This window comes from Branchiostoma floridae, chromosome 18 (genome assembly GCF_000003815.2).
Source record: "Branchiostoma floridae strain S238N-H82 chromosome 18, Bfl_VNyyK, whole genome shotgun sequence".
Lineage (NCBI taxonomy): Eukaryota > Metazoa > Chordata > Leptocardii > Amphioxiformes > Branchiostomatidae > Branchiostoma > Branchiostoma floridae.
Window position 1 is genome coordinate 12,103,900 of NC_049996.1, and position 26,150 is coordinate 12,130,049.

At 39.7% G+C, this 26,150-nt stretch overlaps 2 protein-coding genes across 9 annotated transcripts in view; one reads left to right on the forward strand and one right to left on the reverse strand.

Annotated features, from left to right (window-relative positions):
* LOC118405375 (neurobeachin-like protein 1) overlaps positions 1-26,150 on the forward strand; it is a 50,221-nt gene that overhangs the window by 22,820 nt on the left and 1,251 nt on the right. For 2 of the 8 annotated variants that reach the window (XM_035804850.1, XM_035804852.1), the window contains 28 exons: positions 895-963; positions 1,701-1,807; positions 2,009-2,143; positions 2,597-2,717; positions 3,222-3,406; positions 3,797-3,946; positions 4,633-4,790; positions 5,598-5,654; positions 6,248-6,372; positions 6,719-6,839; positions 7,260-7,408; positions 7,907-8,043; positions 8,526-8,633; positions 9,203-9,564; positions 10,153-10,283; positions 10,662-10,771; positions 11,116-11,233; positions 11,559-11,656; positions 12,274-12,393; positions 12,856-12,945; positions 13,359-13,391; positions 14,296-14,402; positions 14,604-14,776; positions 15,531-15,625; positions 16,353-16,409; positions 17,056-17,172; positions 25,248-25,412; positions 25,820-25,968. In XM_035804850.1, coding sequence (XP_035660743.1) covers positions 895-963; positions 1,701-1,807; positions 2,009-2,143; positions 2,597-2,717; positions 3,222-3,406; positions 3,797-3,946; positions 4,633-4,790; positions 5,598-5,654; positions 6,248-6,372; positions 6,719-6,839; positions 7,260-7,408; positions 7,907-8,043; positions 8,526-8,633; positions 9,203-9,564; positions 10,153-10,283; positions 10,662-10,771; positions 11,116-11,233; positions 11,559-11,656; positions 12,274-12,393; positions 12,856-12,945; positions 13,359-13,391; positions 14,296-14,402; positions 14,604-14,776; positions 15,531-15,625; positions 16,353-16,409; positions 17,056-17,172; positions 25,248-25,412; positions 25,820-25,968 — 3,547 coding nt within the window. The remainder of the gene's footprint in view (positions 1-894; positions 964-1,700; positions 1,808-2,008; positions 2,144-2,596; positions 2,718-3,221; positions 3,407-3,796; positions 3,947-4,632; positions 4,791-5,597; positions 5,655-6,247; positions 6,373-6,718; positions 6,840-7,259; positions 7,409-7,906; positions 8,044-8,525; positions 8,634-9,202; positions 9,565-10,152; positions 10,284-10,661; positions 10,772-11,115; positions 11,234-11,558; positions 11,657-12,273; positions 12,394-12,855; positions 12,946-13,358; positions 13,392-14,295; positions 14,403-14,603; positions 14,777-15,530; positions 15,626-16,352; positions 16,410-17,055; positions 17,173-25,247; positions 25,413-25,819; positions 25,969-26,150) is intronic. The other 6 variants (XM_035804854.1, XM_035804851.1, XM_035804855.1 and 3 more) reach the window with 6 other exon arrangements.
* Positions 19,340-24,791, reverse strand: LOC118405377. Its single transcript, XM_035804860.1, has 7 exons — positions 24,563-24,791; positions 23,109-23,237; positions 22,359-22,490; positions 21,518-21,706; positions 20,925-21,024; positions 20,398-20,555; positions 19,340-20,023 (listed from the first exon to the last, which is right to left on the reverse strand). The coding sequence occupies exons 1-7, from the start codon at positions 24,590-24,592 to the stop codon at positions 19,805-19,807; spliced, it is 957 nt and encodes a 318-aa protein (XP_035660753.1). The 5' UTR covers positions 24,593-24,791; the 3' UTR covers positions 19,340-19,804.

Consider the following 26,150-nt stretch of genomic DNA (forward strand, 5'->3'; position numbering starts at 1 on the left):
GTTACTTCAAACAATCAAAGACTTGCAGTATACAGCTATGTCTTTTCACATGCTAAATAGAAATACTTTCAAAGTCAAGGAAAAAAGCAGGAATGAAATCCCAAATAACGTTGTTGTAACCATAGCACAGAAAAGTCCCTATATCATACCTTGTTTTCTCTTTACGCTTGCTTAAACTTTTTCCAGAAATTTTTGTATATGCAGCGAATAAAGATACATGTAGCATATTTCCAGATACAATTTACCACATGGATGAACTTTATGATAATCATCATAATTCTAAAGTGGGTATAAGAGTGTGTTGGACACTAATTGCTTGGTGATCCTGCTGTCTTAGATGAGAATAGTGTGGTATGTCCACTGTGCCAGTAATGGTAGGCTTCTCCATGTAGTAACTTGCTCAAGAAAGGAAAGAGTTTTCATTGTGGATCTGTACTTAATGTAGGTTGGTTGACTGCCTGCAGCCTTTCTATCTTTGGTGTAAGAAGTATTACTGTTTCCAGGAAGGTGTAATTGTTAAACAAGTCTTGCCATTGTTCCTACTTTCTGCATATTGTAATTTAGGTGTTCCACATACTCTTGGGGCATGTGTCATGGTTGGTGGACTGCCTGCTTTCTAGCAACCTTAATTGTGTAGGGGTCCTACAACTGTACATGGGAACAGCTCACATGGGATCTTACTAACTGATGCACAATGCATACTCTTGTCATATACTGTGTGTCTTTAGATTTTTGTGGTTTTATTTTCACATTTTTTCGAACAACATGACACCAGTATTACAGAAACTGGTGTCATTACATCACCACAAATTTAAATCACTGCGAAAAGCTATTTCAACATTAAACCACTGCAAAATTAGATGAATTTATTGTGTACGAAAATTTCCTTTTTAGCAGGCACAGGATGGTGGGGGAGTCAGATGGGTCGCCCCAATACAAGTCGACTTAGAAAAAGGCTCCAAAGTTTGTGGTTTCTTCATGGTTTGGTGATGGTTGTTGTATAAGGGTAGTAGTAACTTACCATTATTGCATGTTGTTGGGAGAAAAGAAAACAGGTATCAGAGTTGAGATGGTATTGCTGGTGGTTTTCCTCCTTCCATTAACTGGGAGTCAGTCCCATACATTTGTATGTATGGTGCTGGTGTCCATTGCTTCCTTCCATTGCATTCTTGTCAGTTGATGTCTCTGGGCATATCAGTGTCAGACTTGTCTCTATGTCAATCAATGACTTGGGCTAGCACTGTGTAGTGATCAATTGATGCCTTGTTCATTTGTGGTGCTACCATGCCAGATAATGCAGAGCTAGGTTCATTTAGTACTTCTTATCAGATGCTATGTTACTGGTAGGGACTGCAGGTATTTGGTGGTGGAGTTGCTGTATAAGCTTCAGCCTTTTGGTTTGAGGGCAGTACATGCTTATCAACAAGATAAAAGAGCCCGTGGCACTTAACCAAATGGAGTAGTGTTCAGCAGTCTTGCATGTTGATGAAAAGACCCACTGTCTAACTGTCTTAAGAAATAGACCGATCACATAGCCATCCCCCAAGTAGAAAGTGACTGGTAAAACACTTGACAGACATGCAGCCACTCTCTCATTGGTCAAACTACTAATTGCTGCTATTGTTGATTGACAGTCAGGATTGGTCTCCATGTGTTATCTACTCAGCTAATTTTGTACACTTATTTTTTCCAATGTACAGGACCTGCCAGCTATTCGTACCTTGAGAATGCCATGGAGCTAATGAAACTGGTGCAGGACTTCCTTATTAACCACAGTGAGATGGGAGCAGACGCATGGAGTGAAAAGGTGGATGGGCAACTTAGAATACTGTAAATGCATTTAAGTTTGCGGGGATTTAATTTCGCGGTAGTGGGAAAATGGACTTTTTGCAGTGGACAGGAAGGACATAAAGTAAACATAGCTATGTGAACCTCTAAATGTTACACAGAGGTACATGTGTATGAGATCTTCTAACTCTCTTTCTGTCTGTCTGCCTGCCTGTCCCAGATGGTGGAGGGAGTGATGGGACTGCTGGACACCCTGGCAGTGTGGGAGCCCATCCCTGGGGACAGTGAGTGGGAGGACATGGCACAGATCGGCATCAGACTTCTGCTGGGCTTCGCTGGACAGGACAATAATGATGTATGTCTGAGATGTTTGGAATCTGCAATGTTTGGAATCACATTTGCATATTGACATGATATCTTGCATTGCTTTTTGCATGCTTGTATTATAGGTACTTATTAGAAGCAGATGTTTACATATATTATGTATATACATGTACTATGTTAACTTCTATTCTATAAACCAATATGATATGATAGTGTTGTAAACTAAATCTGTCTTTGCTATGATTAGTTTCCAAGCCAATGGAGTAGTTTTGTACAAAAATTTAGTGACATTGCAGTAATAGTATTCCGTCTATTAGGTATAAGATGTACTATACAATGTCATGTAATTATTCAAACAAAATATGTACTATTACCCATATTTCTGATGAAAAGTTAATATTTGTAAAATAGACAGTAGTGAGTAACACACAAGATGATCACTAAGCTGAATGATTTTTAATCTTTTTCTAACATGCATTGTCAGGTCTGTGCCACTGCCTCAGCCAAGCTGCACACCCTGCTACATTCCCGCCCTCTGCACTCCACTGAGGAAGCCTGCTACATCCTAGGGGCTCTGGACCAGGCCATGATCAAATCCATAGAAAGTAAGTCTCACAAAGTTCCCTCTTTGAAAGTTCAGAATCTCAGATTGTATTAAGAGCTACCCAATCTTAATTCCTCTTTCATAAAAAAAGTGTGAAAGCCCTGGAGTAAAATCGTGATCTTTCTATCTACACGTAACATTAACATGTAACATGAACAGTTATGACAACATACCAAATGTTTAGCTGTAATATACAGCCTTCTTCAAGATGGCTGACCGAATCGTTTTGAACACATGCGGATATAACATATGGACAGTCACATGATTCCAGTAGTAGGTTGTAAGTTCCTGAATGTCTGCAATAGTATTACCAAATGTGCTGATACACATAAGCTTTGAAATTCATACACATTTATTTTTGTCACAGTACAAAAGACATTTTCAGTCTGGTTTACATTTCATGTGCATGACCTTTTCAAAGTCTTATATTATAATTAGAGCTCATTATGATTCTGGTATATTTCCATGTCAGTAAAATTTTCCAATCCTCACCTCCCTCCCCCAGACCACAGTGATGCTTACTCATTCCTGATCCCCCTGGTGCGAGCCCTGCTGGACAAGTGTTATGAGGAGCTGGGCATGAAGCAATACCTCCCCAACCTGCCCGCCAGGGAGAACAGCCCAAGCTTCTTCGAGGACTTCCAGCAATATTCTCAGTCTAAGGAGTGGAGGGGCTTCATAGGAAAACAGGTATGTGTACACAAGGTCTTGAGAAATTCACCATCAGTTACATAATGGGAATATGGCACCTCTATGAAACTAACTTAAAGATAGTGCACAGTTTCACACCTACTTGCAACTCTGAGAGGGTGCAATTGACAGATAGCTGCTTTTAGCAGTGCTGGCATGATCAACTGTCACTATTCTATATAGAGCACAGTACCATATAAATATGCATTGAAATTAAATGTTTAAAGATCTGGTCTGCAAATATTTGACAGATGCAGCTACTACCTTTTAGCTAGCTAACAATTTCAATCAAGTTCATGGCAGTAGCATTGTGGTCCTGAACCATTTAAATTCCCATAGGAAGTACACAGTGTTCTGTTACGGTTCCTTGAACTGTGGATTGTTGTGTAGGTTTTACCCAGAATGCAGCAGTATGAGGTGGACCACTACGGTGCCTTTGGTGCAAAGATGTTCCACTTCTGGAAGGCGTGTCACGACGGGATGATGATGAACATCCACAACAGGGACAGGGAGAAGGGAGAGAGCAAGCTCAGGTTTGAGGTGTGTCAACAGTCATGTTAAAGGGAAAGCTACATTGCATAGGTCGTGTGGGACAGCGTGGCGCAATTGTCAGCACGTTTGACTCAGGTCCAGAAGGTCATGAGTTCAAACCCCGACGTGTCACCGGTCTTGTGCCCTTGGGAAAGGCACTTTACATGACTTTCCTATATAGGCTACAAAAGTCTTCAGCAAATTGAAGTTGATAGCCTCAAAAACGGAAGATAGCAAGCCACTCTCAAACTGCTAATCACTATTCTCTCCTTGGTTGAACTTCCAACTGCCATATGTATGCTATTATTGGTTGAACTGCTAATTGCCTTGTTTGAACTGCTAATTGCCTTGCTGTCATTGGTTGAACTGCTAATTGCCTTGCTATTATTGGTTAAACTGCTAATTGCCTTGCTATCATTGGTTGAACTGCTAATTGCCTTGCTATCATTGGTTGCACTGCTAATTGCCTTGCTATCATTGGTTGAACTGCCAATTGCCATGATGTTATTATTGGTTGCACTGCTAACTACCATGCTATCATTGGTTGAACTGCCAATTGCCATGCTATCATTGGTTGAACTGCTAATTGCAATGCTATCATTGGTTGAACTGCTAATTGCCTTGCTATCATTGGTTGAACTGCTAATTGCCATGCTATATTGGTTGAACTGCTTATTTTATTTGTTTCCTTACAGAGACAAATCGTGGATGTGTACAACAAGAAGGCAGCAGATGAACATGCCAGGTACAGGGTTGTGCTGAAGCGCCTTAGAAACCAACACTCCGCTGCTCTTGCCCAATGGAGAGCCAACAAGAGGTTCTTCACAGGGGAACGTGGTCCTTGGACTGACAGGTATTTCTTTCTCGCAAGCTTTGTCCTCAGAGCTGTTCAGTGTATAGAGAAGCTTGATGTCTTCTGCAATCAACAGCTCTAAACCTTTGCAAGTAAACTTGACTCATCAACCAATCAGCAGCTCTGCATTCAATTTAGTAGAACAATTAATTAGTAGCAGTCTGTCCTCAACCAATCAGCAGCTCTGGTCCTCAACCAATCAGCAGCTTTGGTCCCCAACCAATCAGCAGCTTTGGTCCTCAACCAATCAGCAGGTCTGGTCCTCAACCAATCAGCAGCTCTGGTCCTCAACCAATCAGCAGCTTTGGTCCCCAACCAATTAGCAGCTCTGGTTCCCAACCAATCATCAGCTCTGGTTCTCAACCAATCAGCAGCTCTGATCCTCAACCAGTCAGCAGCTCTGGTCTTCAACCAATCAGCAGCTTTGGTCCTCAACCAATCAGTAACTTTCATCTAATCAGCTGCACTGCACCTTATCCAATGAACAGCTCTAACCCTTTACAAATCAGCAGCTTATCCTAATCCCATCAACAGGTCTTAGCTGCTCGTCTTTTACGCCCAAAACGTCCTTGCACTGTCTTCAAAAGCAAATTTTGTAGCCAACACATATGCCTATCAGTTCAGTTACTCAACAAAATTAACATCTTGATTGCAATAACTAATTCAGAAACAGAAATAAACAAAACCACTGATCTCTCAAGTCAGAATGTTTTGTTTTTGCCACAATTTGAAAAAGTATTTGCCATCTGGCATTGCATTGCGTGATTTCCTTAAAAGCTCAACTTTTGCCCAAAATGTGCCCGTCAGACCACCCCTGGACCCTGCAGCTGACACTTCTACAAGGGAAGGTTCTAAACTGGGCTGGTGAGTAAAGAAACAACAGGTCTGAAGGAAAACACAAGTTGGATAAAATGTTTTGATTTATTCTGTATTTTGTTGCAAAAAATGTTTATTTGTGTGCTGTTCAAGGAGAGTTACTGTACACTGTTGTAATAAGGACAAAAAGTTAAAACAATCTCACAATATCAGTTGTATTGAGGTTGTGCTGTTTCAGAGTTTGGTGTTACCTCTCATCATACAATATATTCCATTTGACATCAGACTTTGGCCTAGCCTTCTTGTTTAACCCATCATAACACTTAAAAGCAATCATCTGGGACCAAGTTTTACTGCTTTGCTCATCAAGTTAAAGCCAACAAAGTGTGTCTATACTATCATAATGTTGTTTTTGAGACTTTCTTGAAAAAAATTAAAGACAAACAGCTGCCTAACACTTAGCATGTGGCAATCTATAACAGTTTAGGAAACATTTTACAGTTTTTATTCTTTCTAAACTGCATTGTTGTGGCAATGGCCTAAAGATAGAATTTAAAACATGTTCTTACTCAACATTAAATCCCATGCTTCATTGTATTATGTTTGCAATGGTTTTAGTTGAATGTTGGTTTCCTCCTCAGGAACCCAAACACCATGCATTGGAAGCTGTGTCCTCTGGAAAACTTCTCCCGTATGCGGCCCAAACTCATGCCCAACTACAACTTTGACTGTCATACTGAGGCTAGCATGCTCAGAGATAACCAGGGTAAGTCTGTCCAATCTTTCACATGCACAGGTCCCATTTCTCTTTATCTTTGTAAAGATGTAAAAAAAAGCTCAACCGGTGGCGTAAGGAGTTTAGCTGCCCAAGGAGCCCCAGTGGCTCAGAACACTCCTTGGTCAGCTAAACTCCTTATGCCACCGGTAGATCTACCTGGAGATTAGATCCCAAGTCTAATTCTGTCCACTGTATTTGTGAAGAGAACAGAGAATGTTCAAGAGCTACATTTTGTATGATACATTTTGAATGGCTAGGCTATGCTGCCCGCCTGATCATGAAGCAGGGACATACATAAATCCATCCTTTCCTCCACCCTTGCCTATCTGCCCAGGCCTGTCAGTGTCCACGCCTGGGAAAGACCCTCTGCTGGCGGTCACTAAAGAAGCTCTGGTCCAGATCATGGAGGAGGACAAACTGGGAGACGAGGACTGGAACGAGCTCAGCACTAACATGTCAGTTGGGGTGTTCTGATTTTTCCTTTAGGTTAACTGAGTTATCATGCTCGTTATAACATGTCAGTTGAGATGTTTTGAATGGTCCTTTAGGTTAACTGAGTACGGTATACATGTTATAACATGTCAGTTGGGGTGTTCTGGTCCTTTGGGATAACTGAGTTGTGCACATTAATATTATAACATGTCCGTTGGGGTGTTCTGATTGGTCTTTTAGGATGCTTTGATTATTCCACCATCAAATGTTCCATCTGAAAATTCTTTTCTGTGGATGTTTTAATGGACACTGTGTACTAACTACTAACCTGTCAGATGTTGCCTTTCATATGCATTGAATTTATAGCCACAGGCATACTTAAATGCAGATAAGAGCAAAGAAAACTCTAATGGCTTGAACCTTTTTTCCATGTCCTTGTCTAGAACCCAGCCCAGTGAGGCTGCCCAGAAGGAGAAGCAGAAACTGCAGGCAGAGTGCAGTCTGGTAACCATCATGAACGTGCTGGGGGGGAGACTAGAGATCACCAACTCACATGTCTACTTCTATGACTGTAGCCCCAACAAGGAGGAAGGTATGTGTAGGCATCTTGAGTTCAATTAGTACAATGTGTAAGTAAAATACAAAACTTGCATATGAAAATATATGACTCCAAAAACAGAGACAGACAAAAACAATACCTCCAATGAACTAGTATTACTAGCCTCTTTCATTGACCCCATGACTTGGAATGTCCATCAGCTGTCACACATAATTGCTTCATTACTCACTTCTCGTCACTCTGGTAACTCTGACCTTGATTTCCTGCAACTGTATGGTCAACTTGGCTATTGTATGGAAAATGCAAAATACAGAACATATAACATATAATATATAAACAGACTTTCTTTGTATGTGTTCTCAACATAACAGTAGAAAGTTTATACTCAGAATGTTTGATATTTGTTGTCATGAAATTCGATAGAACCTCTGGCTGTTCAAAGATATCATGTTTGTATCAGATTGACTGAAATTACCGTGGATGGGAATTGAACCAGAACTCATGGTTTCTTCTCTCATTGTTCTTCTATAGGATTAGGGCAGGACTTTAAGTGGTCAGTGTCTCAGCTACGAGAGGTACATCTGAGGAGATACAACTTGAGGAGATCGGCCATTGAGCTATTCCTAGTGGACCAAACCAACTACTTCTTAAACTTTGCAGACAACAAGGTACATTCTTCTCTGTTTATGTCGAGGCTAAGCGCTCCCTTAGATGCAACTCATTGTTTTGCATACCTGGTAGACTGCCTTTAGCCTAGGTGTTTTGTACTGTTGGTACAGTTACGTACAGTGGGTACAAGCTGCATATGTAATACCAGACTGTAACGTAGTTGAATTTGATCCACTCATACTGAGGATACCCTTACTTTTGTCAACAAGTGTGGTGGGGTTCTTAACATGTTTAAGGCCTCAAACACATGCCTGCACATGTAGCTTTGAATTCCACCCTAAAGGATGTCCCTAACTTAATAATTTAGGTAGTACTCATTTTCACCTGAGTCGTGTGAGGAAATAGGTGTTAAGTGCCTTTCCCATGGGTGCAACATTGAACCCTAGATCCTTGGTCTGCAACTCTAATATTAGTTTTATTTTACTATGAGTATGATTGTTTGCCATAAAATCATTGCAACATCGAATTCCCATGTTTTCAGCTGCGGAACAAAGTGTACAGCCGTATCCTGAGCTTACGTCCTCCCAACCTGCGGTACTACGGGTCCAGGTCACCAGCAGACCTGCTCAGAGCTTCAGGACTGGTGCAGGTATAACAGAAATGTTGATAGGTTTCATCATCTGTGTTAGTTGTAATCTGCTATGTAACACATTTAACTCTTGTTCATGGCTATAATTGACCCTGTCCATGGAGTTTGTGTTCATACACCTTGGACAGTGTCTTCTAACTTGCAGGAACGGGATTAAAAAAATGAAATGTCACTATTGTAGTAATCATGGCATCATTCACAAAATATACAATTGTAAGTTTCAAATGGAACTGTGACATGACAACCCATTGCAACTGTACTTTTTGTTTGTTTGTTTCTTTTATTAGGATCTCCATTAGTTTAGTACTAGTTGATAACAATAGCCATATATTAAGAGGTTCTGAGTTTACTTACCATAATGATTGATAGTTTCCATCAAGTGCTTAGAGAACCAATTATTTGGAGGGTCATTAGGGTGTGATCAGGCCACTACATGTAGCATGGTAACCAAATCAAATCATCTTATAATGGCATATACTGGCCTCAGTAAGTTAAAGGTTTTGTTGTTGTTTTCAGAGATTTTGGCAAAGCCTTCAGGGTGGAGCTTGAATTTGTTTCCTTTCTTGCAGAAATGGGTACAGCGGGAGATGTCCAACTTCGACTATCTCATGCAGCTGAACACCATTGCGGGCAGGACGTACAACGACTTGAGCCAGTATCCCGTGTTTCCCTGGGTCCTGTGTGACTACACTTCCGAAACGCTTGACCTCGACGACCCCAAGATATTCCGTGACCTTTCCAAACCCATCGGAGTTATCAACCCGAAGAACGAGAGAGAAGTACGGGAGAAATACGAGAGTTTTGAGGACCCGTCGGGGACCATTGCAAAGTTTCACTACGGTACACACTACTCTAATGCTGCAGGGGTGATGCATTATCTACTGCGAATGGAGCCCTTTGCCACGCTACATATACAGCTCCAGAGTGGAAAGTGAGTTTTTCTTGTGCTTAAAGAGGATTCCCTTACAATAGATTTATTTACATTTCAGTGGTTTCGTTTTGCGGTAGGAGGCAAAAGGAGGTTTTTGCTGTGTTTTAGAATTATTTTGTGTTTAAAACAGTTCTGTAGACACATGGAAAACAGATAATCATGGTTGAGCTGTCACCGTGAAAAACGCAAAAATTAAATCACTTTGGAAGTGTCATGATTTGTGACAACATGATGTTTACATAGAGGTGGTTGCTAGCACAGATTTAACTGTCTGACAGTCAGTGAACATAATTTCACTCTGGATTATTTAGGATTACTTGTAAAAAGTTTTACTGTGTCCTACTGTATCTACTTTTAAGGCTCTTTCTGTAAGATGAAGATTGTGTGTTAAGCAAAACTTTAAAAATAGTAGTTCACAATGGTTTTATTTTCACAGTTACCACTTCACTGCAGAGTCATGAAGCCACAAGTATATTACTGTACTACAAAATTGTTTCAATCGCAAACTTAAGACATGTGTAGCAACATCCTTTCCATTTCTACCAGAAAATAGATAACTATACTGTATCTTTCCCCTCATCTGTCCAGGTTTGACTGTGCAGACAGACAGTTCCACTCCATCCCCTCCACCTGGCAGTCGTTAATGGACAGTCCCAACGACGTCAAGGAGGTCATTCCTGAGTTCTTCTACCTCCCAGAGTTCCTGGAGAACAGCAATGGTTTGTAATTTAAACTTCTGTTCTTTCATATTCATAATTACAATCAAGTATTTCTAAACCCTCACAGTCCAATTATTACAGGTTTGCAGTTGTTAGCAAATCCTGTGTTGTTTTTGTTGGCATTCAAATAGTAAGTAGTTCAACCACTAGTAGCATGGTAATTAGCGGTTCAGCCATTGGCTGCAGCTCTGTCAAATATTTGCATTTTTTATGTTCTTATCTTTTATTGCTACTTTTTGATAGAGGTGGGCAAGACTGTGGAATTGGTCCATTAGTTCACTAACATGTACATACAATAAACTGACATTCTTTTCCCTTGACTGAAGAATTATGGTAAGACAAATCTTGAGGTATGTCTGTTGTATTTTTCTGCCTTAGGGTTTAATCTTGGCAAACTGCAGGGCGTTAAGACTGCAGTGAACAATGTTCTCCTCCCCAACTGGGCAGACTCTCCTGAGGACTTCATCATCAAACATAGGCAGGCACTGGTCAGTCTTCCATGTAAACCAAATGTTTGATCTTTGTTAATAAACTAGTTGAACTTCACAGTTTGATGTCTGTGGGTACATTGTAATAAATCAAAGTTGAATGTCCATTTTTAATGTATTGCCAGGGGACTTCAACTTTGACATATATCCCACAATGCATCACAATGAACATTGTGTACTTCAAACTGTGAACTGGCTCATTCAAAATATAATCTCCACATGGCTAAAATAAAACTTGGTACTGCATGTTGAAAAAGGGTAGACATGCACATGTGCTTGTAAGTCAAGTCATAATTTTTCCTTCTAGACCATTGCTTTTTTTAAAAGTTTACTTCTACTTGCAGGAATCTGAGCATGTGTCTGCCCACCTCCATGAGTGGATAGACCTGATCTTTGGGTACAAGCAGAAGGGACCAGCAGCAGCAGAGGCCCTGAACGTGTTCTACTACTGCACATATGAAGGTATGATTTGAATAATTGTTACTGATCCGCAGTCACTGACATCTTTGCCAACAGGCTGCTTTGATATAGATTATTATTCAAATTAGGGAAGACATCTTGGATATCTACAGTTGTAATTTGATGATGAATTTGAACCTTCTGGCATATCTTACATTTTTTTTAGGTAGGTGTGTTTCTTCCTCATCATGTTTGGTCCAATGGCAGAAGGCCTACCAGCGATCAAACCTGCATGCTGGCTGACATTTTGGGTGAAGCAGAATACATGTTGTTTCCATCATTTCTAGAATAGGAGACAGTATCATGAAAGTTGTGCTGTATTTTGCAGGAGCTGTAGATTTAGATGCCATCACCAACCCTACAGAGAGAGCAGCAGTGGAGGGCATGATAAACAACTTTGGACAGACACCATGTCAGCTGCTCAAGGTAGGCTGTTTAAATCTCTATTGATTTCATATTATTGGTTAATTACCAAATGGCATAGAATACCAAGTTTTGTACTTCTAATTGGTTAAATTGCTTGTGGCACCAATGATACCAAAATACAACATTACTGTTAACAGATACTGTTCCATGATAAGTCCAAAATGTATGTATCTGATCCAAACTCAAATGATGCTAAGATATAGGAAACAGACTGAGATCAGGATCTGTCCTAGGACAATCAGCGATTCTACTAGTACAGGTTTCAATCGGGATCTTTCCCAGGACAAACTCTGATCCAATCTCAAATGATGCTAAGATATAAGAAACAGCAATACTTTTTTTGATAAAACAATTTTGAGTTTGGATCGGAGTTGGTCCTAGGAGAGATCCCGATCGCCATCTATCTAGTAGAATCGCCGTTTCTCCTAGGACAGATCGCGATCGGAGTTGGTCCTAGGAGAGACCCTGACCGCGATCTCTCCGAGGAGAATTGGCAATTATACTGGATCGTGATCTCTACTGTGACATATTGTTTATGTACATCAGTGTTATCTGTTCTTTAATGCATGACAGGACTGACTCAAATACAAATTACAACTTTCTTTCTTCCCCTGAAGGATCCCCACCCAAAGAGGATGACTTTTGAGGAGGCTGAGAAGTACAAAGCCTCCAAGTCACAACACCTGACTCTTAATGTCTTTGACTACCTCTCACAGCTCAAGGCATTCTTTGTAGAGGTGGGAGTCATGTTTTCCATGACATACTTTTAAAATAGGCTTTTGAATTGTGGTAATTAAAAGATATGACAATGAGGTCTGTAATTTTAGGTAATACTAGTCTGATGTTAGCATTGGAAGAACTGTCCCTAAAGTGTCTTGACAGGAACTGTAAGGTAACCTTGATTGATTGTATGTTGAAATTTGAATTTTTGATGGTGACCACTTCACCACAAAATTTTCCAGGAATATGTGTTTCCAATGTATAACTGTAGTAAAGAATTCTTTTGACCACAAATTCAAAAACACTACAAAAATCGTTTTCCTCTTCATGAAATAAGTAAAATGAATTTACAGTATGCTCAAATACGTTCAGTGTATGGAAATGTTTTGAACAATATAAGGCCCATCATGTATAAACTTTAAGATAGATCAATATGTAGTGGTGAGTCATTGAATTGTTGTTGTTTACTTTCAAATCAGGTATCCAATGACAATGATCCGCTGGTTCACATCTCAGTCCCCAGGAGTCAGGCCAGGTCGTTCATACACCACGGCATGCCAGACGCCATGGTAATTTGCCTGTGCTTTTCTTCTCCCTGGGTCACAACTTTGGTAGAAAATGTTAGAAACTGGAAACAAAGTCTCTTTTTTTATTGTGCTTTTCATCTTCATATAATGGCTTTGATAGGATTGTCTTATCTTTGCTGTAATTTTTTTATCTTTAAGATGCAATATTTCCTTTCACTGTCTTTCACTATTTCTGATGCTTTTTTAAGGTTCATAAGCTATTTCATAGTTTGAACTGCACATGTTTAGTGTGGTGCTTCATGGGTAATAGGTCCAAGCTGCAGGCCCCTGCGAAAACATTAAAATTTACATATTCCCACAATGCATCACACTGCACATGCACACTTCAAACTGTGAACTAGCTTATTGTGTGGATAAGTTCTGAAACTTTTTTTGCCTTCTGATGGCGCCTGTAGGGGTTTGTGTATGAGGGCCTGTCAGAAGATATGGTAAGGACATCTTCTGCAGAAATAGGCACAACTTTACAGCATGTTATCAGTCCTGTTTCTTCATACATGTATTGTATATAGTGTTAACATGTTCACAGTCTATGTACTGACCTGTTTATGTCCTTGAAATTCCTGATGAGCTCTCAGCATATATAAGCCTGGATGCTGTCCTAGTAGTTGTATGCGAACTCTAAATCCTGAAAATTTGTAACAATTTGATTTTTTTTTGTGGTTCTCCTATTGTTCTCACTGATGCAAATTCATGACACCACTAATTTGCATGCTCAAAGTATCACTGAATTGTCTCAACTGCAAAAAGTACATCCTTTCCCTGCAACAGTGAAATAAACCACTGCAAAGTAAGAAGTTACAGTTACTAGGATGGCACTCAGGCTACCTGACATAGAGAGTTGTCTTGTACATAACAATTTTTCACTGTGTACACTTCTACATTTATAACATGTCTTAATAAGTTTAGGCTGTTCTACATTTTAAGGAGGGCTATGTTAAAAACAAAACTGAGGAATTGAGATTTTGTCTTATTTTGGTCAAAGTCTTGTCTTCCTACACGTATGTTGCACTGTCCTGTACCAGCCTAATAAGTGGTCTCATTTACATGTATAATACACATGACATTAGGGCCCAGTCACATTTATCATTTAGACATTGTACAGTGGCAACTTAAGGCATTCTTGACCGTGCCAGAACTGCCACTGTGCCACATGTTTTCTGCATTTTCACAATCTGTCATCTTACTTACTATGTATACATGTCATGCTCTTTTCTTCTTTAAATACCAATACATGTCTAGTCGTTGTGTTGCCTGCTACTCATAATCATAGACTTCATATTATGTAGTAGTATCTGTCCATATGAATGATTGTAAATATCTTCTCTTTTCTAGGTGACCATCTCAGAACGAGGTGTTGTTGGAATCCATGGCTGGCTGCCGTATGACAAAAACATCTCCAACTACTTTACATTCGAGAAGGACCCAACAATCACTCACAGGTGTGCTGAATAAGAAACATTTACTGTCACTTAACACCAATAGACTGATCCTGACTGTCCATCACAGCTACACTGTAGCAGTTCAACCAATCAGAGAATAGCAATTAGTATTTCAACCAATGAGAGAGTGGCTAGATGTCCATCCTTTGTTTTGCAGTCATTGTTTTTAAATCATCAATGTATTTTTTCCGTCCACCACAGAAGTAGAAGATGCACTGCAGGACCGTTCTCACCGGGCCATCCTATAACCTCCGACCTCTTTGTGGTATCCCATGATGCCAAGCTGCTGTTCAGCGGAGGACACTGGGATAACAGTCTGCGAGTGATGACCTTGGCCAAGAGCAAGTTCACCGCGAGAGTCACCAGACATAATGGTGAGGGAATTTCTTCAAGTTTTGGCCATTGATGTGTTTTGACTTAGTTATTACATAATGCTATGTTTTCTTGTTGACAAAACTTAGAGTGATAACTAATTCAGTACCAAGGAGAAGTCCAGTCACAGTTGGTTGATGATTATCAGTTCAGTTGCAAGAAGAGGTCCAGTTACAGAGAAGTATTAGTTGATAATCAGTTTAGTACCAAGGACAGGTCCAATAACAGATATTTGATAGTTTATGATAACCAGTTTAGTACCAAGGAGAGGTCCTGTTACAGAGATGTTGTACTTGGTAGTAATCAGTTTAGTACCAATAAGAGGTCCAGTCACTGATATTTGATAGTTTATGATAACCAGTTTAGTACCAGGGAGAGGTCCTTTCACTGATATGTGATAGTTGGTGGTAATCAGTTTAGTACCAAGGAGAGGTCCAGTAACAGATATTCATTGGTTGGTGATAATCAGTTTGGTACCAAGGAGATTTCTTGTCACTGAAATGTAATAGTTGGTGATAAACAGTTCAGTACCAAGGAGAGTTCTTGTCACTGATATTATAGTTGATGATAATCAGCTCAGTACCAAGGACAGGTCCAGTCATAGATGTAGTTGTTGGTGATAATCAGTTGAGTACCAATGAGAGCTCCAGTCACTTATACGTATAGTTGGTGATAACCAGTTCAGTACCAAGGAGAGTTCTTGTCACTGATTCTTATAGTGTGATAATTAACATTTGTTTGGTGTTGTTTTGTCAGACATTGTTACATGCCTGGCCCTGGACAACTGTGGGAACCACCTGATCTCCGGCTCCAGAGACACCACCTGTATGATATGGCAGATCATGCACCAGGTAAACAACAAGGGCTATATACACAATGTAGCTTTCATAAAGTTGTTTGTTGATGAGATATGACATTACCACTGTTTTTTTTTTCTTGCTATGGGACTTGTTACTTAAGTGTCAGTTTAAGATGAATCTACAGATATGCGACAAAGGATAAGGCTTAGGAAAATTAATGCTATCTTTTTAATTACAGCCTTGAAAAAATTGACGTTGGTCAGTAAGGATTTTGTTTGTCTTTTTAGATTTTGGCTAAACTGATTCAACAAGTACAGTTTAATAAAACTACAATGCATCAAGACACTGGCATTTCCAACAAATTTTTATTGTACAACACTGTACATGTACAATCATAAATTTCTATTGCTGCAACTAAAATGAAGAGAGCATGCTGGAAAATTACCCTACAATGTTTTCATTGCTCAATTAAAACATTTATGCCCCCTGCTGACTAAAAAAAGTCTGGTGGTTGGCAGGCTTTTGCCAGGGTAACTGGTAATGCAACATTTTCAATTGGTCTTGCTTGAATTTATTCTCTTGGTAAAGGACCTGGTGCATACTTCTAAAATAGTATGTACACCTACATGTACTTGGTAAAAGTACCTTGATCTTGATCTTAATCTTGATCTGCATTGTCCCAAAATAAGAAAATATTTAGCGCAAATATTTAGTTGTTAAGTTTGTAAAAGTACCTTGATCTTGATCTTGATCTTAAGCATGATCTTCATTGTCTCAGAGTAAGATAAACCAGCAGAGTCTGGCAGGGAAATCTGTGAAAGGTGGAGCCATGAAAGTGAGTCGGCGTCCGTGTTGGTGTAGAGGATAGAGGGAGGTCAAGGTTACAGTGGTGGATTAGAACATTAGCAACAAGGCTTAGTCCTGAGATTAGACTTAAGCATTGTACATGTGCAAGTACTAGAAAAGCTACAGTGCTATGTACTGTAAATGCAGAAATGTTCGCAGTGGATTAATGTTCGCGGTTTTCGCGGTGACCACTTCACGGCGAACTTAAAACCACCGCGAACATTTTTCTATTATGGTATTAGACTGCAGTCTATGGTGCTACCGCGAACTTAAATCCACCGCGAAAAGTCCTTTTTCCAGCTACCGCAAATTAAATCCCCGCGAACTTAAATGCATTTACAGTATTTTGTTAAGTTAAACTTATCTTTTTGTAATTATAGTATAATGCTAAAATTTCTTCTAACACAAATTTTGCATGACCACTGTCACCTTCTTCAGGATCAATATTGATGACCAATCTATTCCTGAAGAAGGCGACAGTGGTCATTGAAAATTTGTATACCGTTTTGTTGGAGGAAGGTTTAGCTTTGTACTATCCTTACTACCAACAGAGATGAGTTTTCATTATGATACTGTAATTATGATGAAACTTTAATGATGGTTTGAGTGATGATGGAACTTTTTTGCACCCACAGAATGGTGTGTCCCAGGGTATATCTGGCAGGCCCCTACATGTACTGTACGGTCATGATGACGAGGTGACAGCAGTAGGGATCACCATAGAGCTGGACATGGCTGTGTCAGCTTCCAAGGTGCAGTACATGTTGTTTATAGCACACCCACTCATCATCATCATCATCATCATTAGTCATCCTCTGAGGTGCAGCAAGTGAAGTTTGACTTCCAGTAAATTCTGTCATTCAACGCTGCAAAAAGTTCCAGGCCATTCAGACCAGTTTCTGACTCAATAAGTTTCTTCAAAGTTAACCTTGGGCAACCAACACGTTTCTTAAAGAAAACAGGTGTCCAGAACACCCACTCAATGTGTTGGTAAAGTTCTTTAAAAAATGGAAAATTGCTGTGACTTAGTATGTTTCTTCCAAGAAGCTTTTATTTGTCAATCTTGTAATGGTTAAGCATCTTCGTAAACTTATGTTGTTCCTGGTTCCAGGTCCAAATCCAGTTTCAAATCAATTCCTCATTTGCATTATTTGCAGACCATTACATTTGCATAATTTTCATCAAAGTTACCTACATCTCAAATGTCATCAAAATCAAATGTATCCCTCCGTAACCTATCCAAGTCTGCAACTAAAGTCAGCTTGCTGTTCCAAAGAAAGCTGCTGGTGGGTCTGGTGTATCATTGGACATAACAAACTCCATGGCAGTCTATTCTTATATAGCTCCTTGTGTTAAATGTATGCTGTTCAATTACAAACATACATGTCATGTGCCTCCTACAATCATACAAACACTACCTAAAAGATAACCTCCTTGGAAAGGTAAAAAGTGTAGGGAAAGATGCTGGTGGAGCACACTTCAGTACGTTGGCTGATCACATCATTAACGCCACTCCGGCCTCCATCTTGCTATCTGCAGCATCTGATTGGTTGCTTGGCTCAAACTATTGGTGGGAAAGATGTGTAAAAAAGGAATCTAATTTCTAGGACACTCAATTAGAATTCAAAAAGGGCACACAATTTGATATTGCAAAATCTGGGCATATACTACCATACCATCTTGTAGCATAAAAATGTTATTGCCTTAATAAAAATGCTAAGTGTGTGTACACATGTACAACCATATCAACAGATTCAAACAAAAACAATGAACCATTTACCTCTCTAACTTCCTCGTCAGTAAAGCCTGTGATGATTATGTTGGACTTGGTGCTCCCCTTTCGTGTCGTGTCACGATCCTCGTAGGCTTTGTCGATTCGTCCACTGAGTCGCTGTCATAGTGACAAGAACAAGAAACACTATGGCGTTAATCTGAGGCATTCATCGTTTAAGTTTTTACAAAGAAATGCATTATAGCGTTGTTGTCTCTGAAATCTGAATCCTTTTTTATTCAGTGTTTGACAGTGTAGTAATAACAATTTATTTCTAATTCAACTATTTAAAGGTGCTTCCTACAAGATCTTTTTCATTTGCCATAATATGACCTGGCCAAAATTAATTTCCAAACAGATGTAACGATTTGCATGTATGGCCTCCCCCAAACAAGCAGATGTTATAGTGGTATACTGAATGTATAATGTCTTCTATCATCATAGTTGAGTAACATATATCTAAAATCCAGTATACAATGGTGTTTTATAAAGTACAAACATAGCCTATACATGTACATATAATTTTGCAGTCTTCTGAAAGACGAAGTGTCAGACTTCATGTTTTCTTCATGCAGATCATTCGGACACGGTCTACCTACAAAGCCTTACCTTGAACTTGTTTTCGATCTCTCGTAGTTTTCCTTTGTTCTTGCTCATCTGGTATAGAGGAGGAAGTATACACTCATGTACATGTAGTCAGTAGTCATTTCGATAATACATACATTCTCCTTCTACCCAAAATTATAATTGTCAGTTTGTGCTTGTAATATATCACAATAGTTCATTGCATTGGGCTTCTGAATTCTTTAGATTAGCACTTATGCCAAGGATGTAACAATTCCAGAGCAAGGGAACATACTATGCTTCAAAATATGAGAAGGGGCTCAGCAAGGGCTGCTAATCAATGATTTTCCATGTACAATGTACAATGTAATTGTATAGGTTTTATATTTATATACCTTCATCCATACAAAGATCCCAAAGAGCAGGTTGGCCAAGATGACTACGGCCCCAAATGTGGCCATACAGATGCTGTCAAACAACATACACACATACAACATGTCAATAAAAATCATTAAACAAAACGCACAGCCACACTGCACTGGAAGATGATGCACCTGTGTCTTTAGCTAAGCACAATAAACAATAAACAATAAACACCCTGCATATAAATACCTTATAAGTTTAGCCAATAGATTCACTTGAACTGTGGGAACAGATTTTCTCCATAGACTCAGTTTTGAAATATAGTTTCATTTCATGTTAACATTATGATTAATTGACACAGGTAGATGGGCCTAGTTTTCCTTGTTATTGCTGTCACATGGTTTCAACAGTATGAGAGTTTAGCTTTACTTGAGCACAAGGTTGGTGGGCACTGAATCATGTACTAAATTTAGTAGTATTATAGAGATGGGGGTCGGTGGGTACTGCCATCCACCTTTAACTCATTGACCACTTCACTGAGCAATTGGGTTCTGACTTACATTTAAGAATACCAGAGAACTGGTAATCCTTGTTTTGGAAATAATTCTCAACCCTTTTCTCAAAATTTAATGCAGGAATACAGATGAACATTCATGCTAAGGTATAAACATGAATTATCTGGTATGTCAAGAAATTTTGTTTGTCACGGTCATGTTTCTACCAGAAAAAGCACTCCTCTGAGTCCTCACCAACAAAGTGAGGTAGGAGACGGTGGGTAGATACTGGGACACCACCAGCTTGAAGGCCACAGTTGTGAGCAGGAGAGTAAAGATGATGCCCAGGCGGTCCTTGTGCTCCTCTAGTGGGATGGAGAAAGCCGTGAAGGACAGGGCCATGATGATGAACTGGAGGATAAAACAACAAGACGAGCAGATATGGCAGATGTCACTCTCTTATACCCCGTCACATTATCCACGATCTTTGGGCATATCGATGGAAGATCGGCCATATTTAACATCGACAGAGGGTTGCATGTATTTTTCACCTGAAAACCGTCCCTGTCACATATAAGCCATACTTTGTACCTTGTACAATTATTGTGCAATAATGTCATTATCATAAGAGAGGCTCATGCGATTGCTGCAGAATCGTCGTCCGATCGATTTTTGCTAAATGTGACGGGTATTACCAATACTGCTTTGCGGAAGCTACATTAGTTTTGTACATTGGTTCTTGACCTTCAAAATGGTAATGGGACTAAGTACATTTGTATACTCACCAAAATGAGAATGGTGTTCCACATGTAGAAAGCTGTCCTCCTCTGCACATGGGCAATAATGTTGTACACAGGGTACTCGCCAAAGGTTTTAGACTGCCCGTTACTTTTGGTATCAGGTTTGCACTCCAGATAATCACTTAGTTGCCACTGATCAGCATCTGAATAATAGAGTTGTTAGTAGTTACTTTTATATATTATACAAAATGAACATCATTATGAGAAGAGGGAATGTCAGACATTCCCTCTTCTCATAATTATGTTCATTTTGTGTAACAAAACATTTATTTGGTACTACATGTAGTACTCCCTACCAATAGTAAATTCTTCATTATTTTATAAATAACTGTGCTAGGTATACATGTTGTAGTTTTGGTTGTGTCAAAAAACTTTATACTTTCAGGCAGAAACTGCCAATGACACATGAGACCGGCAATAACAGCAATATTGCCATGGCAACGGTTGAGGTAAACATTAGTAATACATGTATAAGTGTTATGTTAAAGCAATGAAGATTGCATTATGATTACCTGCAAAGTCGTCTTTACTGATGTTGTCAATGGACCCATAGTTCTTTCTCAGCTCCACCCTCTTGAGTGGCCATCCTGACATCAGTTGGACAGTCAGTTTCTGGAAGATTACGGATGAAAATTTAGTGTGTATAATAGTTGTTTGTGACCCTGTCTTTGGACCAAGGCATTGGGAGTTTAGATTTGGCCATGATTCCTCACCCTACATGCCCGCAACTTGAAAGGGTAGAAGGGTGCTGAATTTAAAATTGTCAGAGTCAAGAATATTTGACAAAGGAAAGTCATTAAATGGAGCTTCATGACCCGCAAATATTGTCCACTTGATGATGGAGAGAACAGTATACTGGGCTATATGAGAATTCTTGTACACAACCAAAGTTAAACTTACTTGCTTAAGTTTCGGTGTCTATCAGACACCTTCCTCAGAGCTTCTGACTGGAGTTCTGCTTCTCGTCGCTATATGTAGCCGATGTAGGTGGCACTTTTGCGACGAGAAGCATAACTACAGGAGTGGAACGTTAAGCTGTGGTTCACTTCATCGATCACGATTGCATGTGCACACTCGGAACTGTGAAATAGCAATCATAAAATACCTGGTGGTCAACAGGGAAGTCTTTGAGGTCCATGTCAGCCTTAAAGGTCGCCTTGACCTTCCTGAATTCGTGCACGATGGGCACGTCCTCACCAACCACGGGGATCAGGTTTTGTGAGGTCACACTCTCGACGGTCACCGTGTTCCGCAGCTCAATCCGCGGGTCCCACTGATCGTCCCAGTCTACATCCTGAATGATAACATAATGGGCAGGTTTCAACCACATTCTTCTTGCTGCAGTGCCACCTAGCGGCGAGAAATGGAACCTGTCATTGATGCCCATAGTAATTGAATAGCTGGTAAATTCTATTGGTTTGATGTAGAGATAACTCCAATTTCCAATATGTACATGTATGTTTGTATTGTGTGAACAGAACATTCAAATCTAACTTGCAATTAGATACTGTAAATGCAGAAATGTTCGCGGTGGATTAATGTTCACGGTTTTCGCGGTGACCACTTCACCGCGAATTTAAAACTACCGCGAACATTTTTCTATTATGATATTAGATTGCAGTCTATGGTGTTACCGCGAACTTAAATCCACCGCGAAAAGTCCTTTTTCCCGCTAACGCGAAATTAAATCCCCGCGAACTTAAATACATTTTTACAGTATATCATTAGCTGCATCAGCAAATATATAAGGGTGTAGTATATACATTTGAGTAGGTGGCATAAAACCTTAAGTAGATCATGAACCTGTATCTATGTTGATTCACTCCCTTAATAACTACAAGCTTAAGCTGCAACAAGACATCAATGTTGACTGTGTCCGATATTTCATTTTGCCATACTTATTTTGCTGTTGGCATTGGCCAAATCGCCCCCCCCCCTCTCCTTACCGCTCTGTTTGTAACCCCCTTGAGGTTAGGGTCCTTGTAAAAGATTTCAAACCAGAGTTCTGCTGAGAACTCCTGCTTGACGGTGTCCACATCCCTCAGTGAGAACAGGGTGGGTGTGATCAGCACACGCACCTGTAGTGAATGGGTACAGATATTTAGCATGGGTGTTTTAGCATTAGCATTAGCATTACAGTCCAATAACCTCAACCAGGGCAATTACTATTGTATCGAGGTGACTACAGTGCTGAAGTGAGCTAAAACTGGATTGGTATCAGTTTACTTTTAACTTTCAATATGTCATACCTGGGCTGCATTAACAGTGGTGATGACCAGGTTATAACATAAGATTTTGTCATCACACTGCATTCCACTTTTATCACACAGGCTTCCAATAAAACAATTTGAATGCATTGTGAGTGCTGCTGACAATGATTTGAATTCAAATTTACTGAATTAGGACTTTGGTTTGGAATTGTTGCTGCTAAATTTTCACAAAATTTTCTCAATTTTGGTGCATTTTCGATTTATTTTTTTTGGGGGGGGGTCATGGGGCACGACATACATAAAGTACAACACAATCCTACCTGTGGTCAGGCTGGTACTTCCAGTAAATTGGAATACCGTGTTGTATTCTATATACACTGGTGTACAGATGTTTTGGTCTATACCAGTTTAGTATTGTGTTCAAGGCAAATACATCAACAGCAAATTAATTTGCAGTGGCCTCAGTAGTAAGAAGTCCATATTTACCTGCCCCGGAGGTTTCTTGGTGCACCATTTCGAGCCACTGCTGCTCTCCAGATAACTGTTGATATGCTTTACCTCTTCAACTACTTTGTCCAGCTTGGTCTCAAGACCCTGGAAGGACTTTGTCAGATTCTGGAAAGACATCATTTAAAAAAGGACAGGTTTTTAAGAAACATCAATGCAGTGGTATGCATCAACAGACAGAAGGGTCTTGTACCCTTCTGTCCGTTGATTTGATAAGAATAATGGAATTTGTATTGAAAGTGAACACAATTGAATTAGAACACATGGCTGCAGAGGTCGAGGATCAGATTTTGCACATGCTTAGTTTTAGGGTGTGTATACTATTAAGGCCACACCGATTTGATTTCTTGGTTCACGGATTCGCTCGCTCCAATTTTTTGGAAAAAAAAATAAAAATAAAAATTACTACTCAGCAAATTTTCACCATTAATGAAACCATTCACCAACTTTCTGGTGTAGCAAATTGGCCTTTATATTATAAGCTCCTTAAAGTGTGGGTACAGGTGCTGTTACTGTACAAAAATAGTGTTTTTGTACTTTTTTCAAGCTGAAAACTTTTTTTCTTTATGTTTTGGATTAGCCGTTACCTTTACCCCAACCATTTTACAATTTTTATTTTTATTTCGCCCTCTCGCTCCATATTTTTTATGAAAAAATCCATGAACCAAGAAATTAAATTGGTGTGGCCTTAGCGAGTGATGGATGCAATTTTTCTTCCCAGGTCTGCTTAGTAATACATATATTTACATATATTGTGCTACATTTTTACTCTGATTTGATATGTTTGAGAACCAAGGAAATAGATTGATGTACATGCAGCCTTTAACCGTTCATGATGATTAGAATGCTTTGTTACAGGTTAAGTTTGATCCCTCTAACATAAGAGATAGAATATTTCAAAGGGCAATTTTGGATAGGTTTATAAACACAATGCTCCTGGCTTTAGCTAATTAGTGCTTTGCCAAAAAGCAGTTACTCATACTGGATATGATTTAAGTTCCAACTAGCATTCACTAGTTTTTGTCAGTGACACTGAAGTGACCTGGAAGAAACTGATTTTCTATACCCTCACTATAAAATTTTAGATGTCCAATTGGACAAGTTAGTGCTTTGTTTAGGCAACACCAATTAACAGACTGAGTGTATTTTCTTGCTTCTCTCACATTTTTCAAATAAAGTAATCAAACAGACACACGAAAGGGCTGTGAGGAAGTCTTGAATCTGACTATACTCCCTAATACTTTGTGTGTTTATGAATTAGTTTTTCATAAGGCTTTGTTTTCACTTTGATCTTTCAGTATTTAAAGAGTGACCCAGTTTTAGAAAAAGGGGTTAAAAGACTCCCCTCTTGTACTAAGAATACTTAAATTGTTCTGACCTTGCATTCAACCTCTTAGACAGATTCTGAAGAGCCACAAAACATTTGTACTAACCTCATTGTCTTCCATGGTTGTCTTGTACATTTTGACTCTCTTTGCAAATAAAAAGCAAGTGGTTCAACCAGTGCCATCTAATGCATCATAGTTGTCTGCCCTCAGGCATTAGGCAGCAAATGACCTATAATTGTTACTGAGGGCCTTAAATAGACTTCGTCTGGTGTGCATTGTTATTATGTAGATGCCAGGGATTGAAAACCTAGGTAACAGGGGGGCGCACAGGACTTCGCATCAGTGTAATGTATTATTGATACATGTATGTGTGCCACATAATTATAAGGGAGCTCTCACTTGAGTTTTGACATTCTGGATCCAGATTTGTTAGAACTGTCTTAATGTGTTCTGTTGCAAAGTAAACAAATCAGATTCCATTCAGATTAGATCAGCATATTCAAACAAGAACTCAAGTAAAAATAGAGCGTACTAATAATGATTAGACCAGGAGATGTAAAAAACAGAAACCTTGTTGCAGTTCCATTGATAGCTGCTAGATGGCCCATAATTATTCATTACTCCTTTTTGCTAACACCTACATGTACCAACATGTCAAACATTTTAAGATCCAGGACTTCTGGAGTTATGCTATTCACAAACAAACAGACAGACAGACAGAAACATGCACACACCCAGAAACATAACTTTCTTGTAAAAGGTAATATTTACTTTGTGTTTACTTCCCCAGGACGGCACCTGTAACATGTACACAGTTCGGAAGGGCCACTATATGCGCACCCTGCGGCCCCCCTGTACCAACCCCTCCCGACTCACCCTGCCCAGACTGGCCCTGTCAGAGGAGGGTCACGTGGTCCTGTACGCCAGGGAGCAGCTGGGCAGGGTCACCAATGAGGTACGGTGGTCATGTGATAATATCATTTGAATTACTACTAACTGATCTTGACTGTCAATCAACAGGTAACTGGTCAACCAATGAGAGAATGCAGTAAGACGTTGTGGTTTGACCAATGAGAGAATAGTGTGTGTTTGTCAAATATTTGGAATTTTTTCATCATCTTGATGGAGGTATGAGAATGCCCTATTAAGAGTATGTTAAAAAGACAGCTGTATGAGGTGTTCTGACATATAGCATATGACTTTATGTCTGAAAGAGAGGCATTCAAGACTCCTATGTCCCTTTCTCATTAACAGCATTCTGCAATTTGTATGGGACTGTTTTACTTTGCTCAACATACTTTTCGACGACAATGGATTTTGGCATTTACCGTTTTTATTGCTCTATTTTCCTGCACTTTCCAGAGCACCCACTCTATGCACCTGTACTCCATCAATGGGAAGCTGCTGTCCTCTGAGAACCTGCCTGACTCCCTGGTGGACATGGCCACCTCCATGGAGTTTGTGGTGACGGGGGATGAGAAAGGGGTGCTGACTGTGCGAGAGTTATCCAGGTAATGTCAGTGCTAAACTGGGTGAAAGGAAGCATGTTATTGCCTTTGCAAAATGGGGGGTTGATCATTGAACTTTTTTTGGCATCTGTCTGTTTGCTGTTTCCACGTTATGTATTTTCTATATGTTAGTCACATTCACTGCAGAGTGACAGGATTGATAAAGGTCAGAGTTGCCAAAGTGA

Bases quoted from the DNA above. Each gene is read 5' to 3' on its own strand.
- LOC118405377 (XM_035804860.1), bottom strand. From the start codon at position 24,592: ATGTACAAGACAACCATGGAAGACAATGAG. The intron at 21,025-21,517 runs GTATTTTATGAT...GTAATCTTCCAG, and splicing joins ACTTCCCTGTTGACCACCAG to AAACTGACTGTCCAACTGAT. The intron at 20,024-20,397 runs GTGAGTATACAA...TTTATCCTCCAG, and splicing joins GGAACACCATTCTCATTTTG to TTCATCATCATGGCCCTGTC.